This window comes from Somniosus microcephalus, chromosome 9 (assembly GCF_052327205.1).
Source record: "Somniosus microcephalus isolate GS21.2 chromosome 9, FLI_Smic_1.0, whole genome shotgun sequence".
In the NCBI taxonomy this organism is placed as follows: Eukaryota; Metazoa; Chordata; class Chondrichthyes; order Squaliformes; family Somniosidae; genus Somniosus; species Somniosus microcephalus.
This window is the reverse complement of record NC_140995.1, coordinates 247,066,216-247,072,215: the sequence shown is the minus strand read 5'-3', so window position 1 is coordinate 247,072,215 and position 6,000 is coordinate 247,066,216. Positions and strand designations below refer to the sequence as shown.

The 6,000-nt window shown below is 63.3% G+C and overlaps 1 protein-coding gene across 1 annotated transcript in view; it reads right to left on the bottom strand.

Annotated features, from left to right (window-relative positions):
* Positions 1–559: 559 nt before the first annotated feature.
* LOC147113195 (equilibrative nucleoside transporter 1-like) overlaps positions 560–6,000 on the bottom strand; it is a 181,968-nt gene continuing 176,527 nt past the window's right edge. Inside the window, exon 10 of the mRNA XM_085998105.1 lies at positions 560–890. Within this exon, the coding sequence (XP_085854231.1) occupies positions 779–890 (112 nt within the window). The 3' untranslated portion in view covers positions 560–778. The remainder of the gene's footprint in view (positions 891–6,000) is intronic.

Genomic DNA, 6,000 nt, shown 5'->3' with positions numbered 1-6,000 from the left:
GGGAGCGGAGGTAGGGGTGGGGTGGAGGGGTGGGGTGGGGTGGAGGGGAGGGGTGGAGGGAGGGAGGGGAGGTGTGGAGGGGTGGGGATAGGGGTGGAGGGAGGTGGGGTGGAGGGAGGGGAGGGGTGGAAGGAGGGGTGGAGGGGAGGGAGGGGAGGGAGGGGTGGAGGGGAGGGAGAGTGGGAGGGGGAGGGGAGGGAGGGGGGTGGAGGGGAGGGGTGGAGGGGAGGGGTGGAAGGGAGGGTGGAGGGAGGTGGTGTGGAGGGAGGGGGTGGAGCGAGGGTTGGAGGGGAGGGGAGGAAGGGGAGGGGAGGGAGGGGCGGAGGTAGGTGGGGTGGAGGGGAAGGGTGGGGTGGAGTGAGGGGTGGAGGGAGGGTTGGAGGGGAGGGGGGAGGGTTGGAGGGGAGGGGAGGGAGGGGCGGAGGGAGGTGGGGTGGAGGGGAGGGGTGGGGTGGAGGGAGGTGGGGTGGAGGGGAGGGGTGGGGTGGAGGGAGGGGTGGAGGGAAGGTTGGAGGGGAGGGGGGAGGGGAGGAATGGAGGGGAGTGGAGGGAGTGAGGGGTGGAGGAGGAGGAGTTGCCGCTAGCCCCAACCCCCACCCCCACCCCCACCCTCGGTGCAGGGTTGAGCTTACCAGTCACACACACACACACGATGAGAATTAGAAAGTCGTTGGCACAATGAGAAATAACACATGTTAAACCACAGGAGCCGATAGGGGAGATGTCGGTTTTCTGCAGCCCTGGCCCGTGTCTCCAGTGGTGGGAAGCTGTCGCTCCATCAGACCAGTCCCCGGAACAGGAAGGATATGCAGGCTCCAGCCGCCAGGCCGAGGGACAGGAAGAAGGACATGATGGCCCCAGCCATTTCTGCCTCCTTCGCACTGACGCTCCTGTCGGTGAATGAATCAATTCATTAGTCAGTCAATCAGCACAGGCCCCGCCCCATCACACACACAGGCCCCGCCCCAATCACACACACAGGCCCCACCCCTAATCACACACACAGGCCCCGCCCCAATCACGCACACAGGCCCTGCCCCAATCACACACACAGGCCCCGACCCTAATCACACAAACAGGCCCTGCCCCAATCACACACACAGGCCCCGCCCCTAATCACACACACAGGCCCCGCCCCTAATCACACACACAGGCCCCACCCCTAATCACACACACAGGCCACGCCCCCAATCACACTCACAGGCCCCACCCCAATCACACACACAGGTCCCGACCCTAATCACACACACACAGGCCCCGCCCCAGTCACACACACAGGCCCCACCCCAATCACACACACAGGCCCCGCCCCTAATCACATACACATGGGCCCCACCCCTAATCACACACACAGGCCCCGCCCCGAACCACACACACAGGCCCCGCCCCGAATCACACACACAGGCCCCGCCCTGAATCACACACACAGGCCACGCCCTGAATCACACACACAGGCCCGCCCCTAATCACACACACAGGCCCCACCCCAATCACACACACAGGCCCCGCCCCTAATCACACACACGGACCCCGCCCCAATCACACACACAGGCCCTGCACCTAAACACACACACAAGCCCCGCCCCTAATCACAAACACAGGCTCCGCCCCTAATCATACACACAGGCCCCGCCCCTAATCACACACACAGGCCCCGCCCCTAATCACAGACACAGGCCCCGCCCCTAATCACACACACAGGCCCCGCCTCTAATCAGACAAATGGGCCCCGCCCCTAATCACACACACAGGCCCCGCCCCTAATCACACACACAGGCCCCGCCCCTAATCACACACATGGGCCCTGCCACTAATCACACACTCAGGCCCCGCCCCTAATCACACACACAGGCCCCGCCCCTAATCACACACACAGGCGCCACCTCTAATCACACACACGGGCCCCGCACATAATCACACACAGGCCGCTCCTCTAATCACACACACGGGCCCCGCCCCTAGTCACACACACAGGCCCCGCCCTAATCACACACACAGGGCCCGCCCCTAATCACACACACAGGCCCTGCCCCATCACACACACACATGCCCCGCCCCAATCACACACACAGGCCCCACACCTAATCACACACAGGCCGCGCCTCTAATCACACACACGGGCCCCGCCCCTAGTCACACACACAGTCCCCGCCCTAATCACACACACAGGGCCCGCCCCTAATCACACACACAGGCCCCGCCCCATCACACACACAGGCCCTGCCCTGAATCACACACACAGGCCACGCCCCTAATCACACACATGGGCCCCGCCCCTAATCACACACACAGGTCCCGCCCCTAATCACACACATGGGCCCCGACCCTAATCACATACACAGGTCCCACCGCTAATCACACACATGGGCCCCGCCCCTAATCACACACACAGGTCCCGCCCCAATCACACACATGGGCCCCGCCCCTAATCACACACACAGGTCCCACCCCTAATCACACACACGGGCCCCGCCCCTAATCACACACGCAGGCCCCGCACTAATCACACAAACAGGCCCCACCCTAATCACACGCAGAGGCCCCGCCCCAATCACACACACAGGCCCCGCCCCATCACACACACAGGCCCCGCCCCTAATCACACACACAGGCCCCGCCCTAATCACACACACAGGGCCCGCCCCTAATCACACAAACAGGCCCGCCCCTAATCACACACACAGGCCCCACCCCATCACACACACAGGCCCTGCCCCTAATCACATACACATGGGCCCCACCCCTAATCACACACACAGGCCCCGCCCTGAATCACACACACAGGCCCCGCCCCGAATCACACACACAGGCCCCGCCCCAAATCACACACACAGGCCCCGCCCCGAATCACACACACAGGCCCCGCCCCGAATCACACACACAGGCCCGCCCCTAATCACACACACAGGCCCCACCCCAATCACACACACAGGCCCCACACCTAATCACACACAGGCCCCGCCCCTGGTCACACACACAGGCCCCGCCCCTAATCACACACACCGGCCCCGCCCCTAGTCACACACACAAGCCCCGCCCCTAATCACACACACAGGCCCCGCCCTAATCACACACACAGGGCCCGCCCCTAATCACACAAACAGGCCCGCCCCTAATCACACACACAGGCCCCGCCCCATCACACACACAGGCCCCGCCCCTAATCACATACACATGGGCCCCACCCCTAATCACACACACAGGCTCCGCCCTGAATCACACACACAGGCCCCGCCCCGAATCACACACACAGGCCCCGCCCCAAATCACACACACAGGCCCCGCCCCGAATCACACACACAGGCCCCGCCCCGAATCACACACACAGGCCCGCCCCTAATCACACACGCAGGGCCCACCCCAATCACACACACAGGCCCCGCCCCTAATCACACACACGGGCCCCGCCCCAATCACACACACAGGCCCTGCCCCTAAACACATACACATGGGCCCCACCCCTAATCACATACACAGGCCCCACCCCTAATCACACACACAGGGCCCGCCCCTAATCACACAAACAGGCCCGCCCCTAATCACACACACAGGCCCCGCCCCATCACACACACAGGCCCCGCCCCTAATCACATACACAGGCCCCACCCCTAATCACACACACAGGCCCCGCCCCGAATCACACACACAGGCCCCGCCCCGAATCACACACACAGGCCCCGCCCCGAATCACACACACAGGCCCCGCCCCGAATCACACACACAGGCCCGCCCCTAATCACACACACAGGCCCCACCCCAATCACACACACAGGCCCCGCCCCTAATCACACACACGGGCCCCGCCCCAATCACACACACAGGCCCTGCCCCTAAACACACACACAAGCCCCGCCCCTAATCACAAACACAGGCCCCGCCCCTAATCATACACACAGGCCCAGCCCCTAATCACAGACACAGGCCCCGCCCCTAATCACAGACACAGGCCCCGCCCCTAATCACACACACAGGCCCCGCCTCTAATCACACAAATGGGCCCCGCCCCTAATCACACACACAGGCCCCGCCCCTAATCACACACATGGGCCCTGCCACTAATCACACACACAGGCCCCGCCCCTAATCACACACACAGGCCCCGCTCCTAATCACGCACACAGGCCCCGCCCCTAATCACACACACAGGCCCCGCCCCTAATCACACACACAGGCCCCGCCCCTAATCACACACACAGGCCCCGCTCCTAATCACACACATGGGCCCTGCCTCTAATCACACACACAGGCCCCGCCCCAATCACACACAGAGGCCCCGCCCCTAATCACACACACACATGCACCGCCCCAATCACACACACAGGCCCCACACATAATCACACACAGGCCGCTCCTCTAATCTCACACACGGGCCCCGCCCCTAGTCACACACACAGGCCCCGCCCTAATCACACACACAGGGCCCGCCCCGTATCACACACACAGGCCCCGCCCCATCACACACACACATGCCCCGCCCCAATCACACACACAGGCCCCACACCTAATCACACACAGGCCGCGCCTCTAATCACACACACGGGCCCCGCCCATAGTCACACACACAGTCCCCGCCCTAATCACACACACAGGCCCCGCCCCATCACACACACACATGCCCCGCCCCAATCACACACACAGTCCCCGCCCTAATCACACACACAGGGCCCGCCCCTAATCACACACTCAGGCCCCGCCCCATCACACACACAGGCCCTGCCCTGAATATCACACACAGGCCACGCCCCTAATCACACACATGGGCCCCGACCCTAATCACATACACAGGTCCTACCGCTAATCACACACATGGGCCCCGCCCCTAATCACACACACAGGTCCTGCCCCAATCACACACATGGGCCCCGCCCCTAATCACACACACAGGTCCCACCCCTAATCACACACACGGGCCCCGCCCCTAATCACACACGCAGGCCCCCCTAATCACACAAACAGGCCCCGCCCTAATCACACACACAGGCCCCGCCCCTAATCACACACACAGGCCCCGCCCCATCACACACACAGGCCCCACCCCCAATCACACACACAGGCCCCGCCCTAATCACACACACAGGCCCTGCCCCTAATCACAAACACATACCCCGCCCCAATCCCACACACAGGCCCGCCCCGAATCACACACACAGGCCCCGCCCCAATCACACACACAGGCCCCTCCCCAATCACACACACAGGCCACGCCCCTAATCACACACACAGGCCCCGCCCCTAATCACACACACGGGCCCCGCCCTTAATCACACACACAGGCCCCGACCCTAATCACACACACACAGGCCCCGCCCCAATCACACACACAGGCCCCACACCTAATCACACACAGGCCCCGCCTCTAATCACACACACAGGCCCCGCCCCTAATCACACACACGGGCGCCGCCTCTAATCACACACACGGGCCCCGCCCATAATCACACACACAGGCCCCGCCTCTAATCACACACACGGGCCCCGCCCATAATCACACACACAACCCCCACCCATAATCACACACAGGCCCCGCCCCAATCACACACATGGGCCCCGCCCCTAATCACACACACAGGTCCCATCCCTAATCACACACACGGGCCCCGCCCCAATCACACACACAGGCCCTGCCCCTAAACACATACACATGGGCCCCACCCCTAATCACATACACAGGCCCCACCCCTAATCACACACACAGGGCCCGCCCCTAATCACACAAACAGGCCCGCCCCTAATCACACACACAGGCCCCGCCCCATCACACACACAGGCCCCGCCCCTAATCACATACACAGGCCCCACCCCTAATCACACACACAGGCCCCGCCCCGAATCACACACACAGGCCCCGCCCCGAATCACACACACAGGCCCCGCCCCGAATCACACACACAGGCCCCGCCCCGAATCACACACACAGGCCCGCCCCTAATCACACACACAGGCCCCGCCCCTAATCACACACACAGGCCCCGCCCCTAATCACACACACAGGCCCCGCCC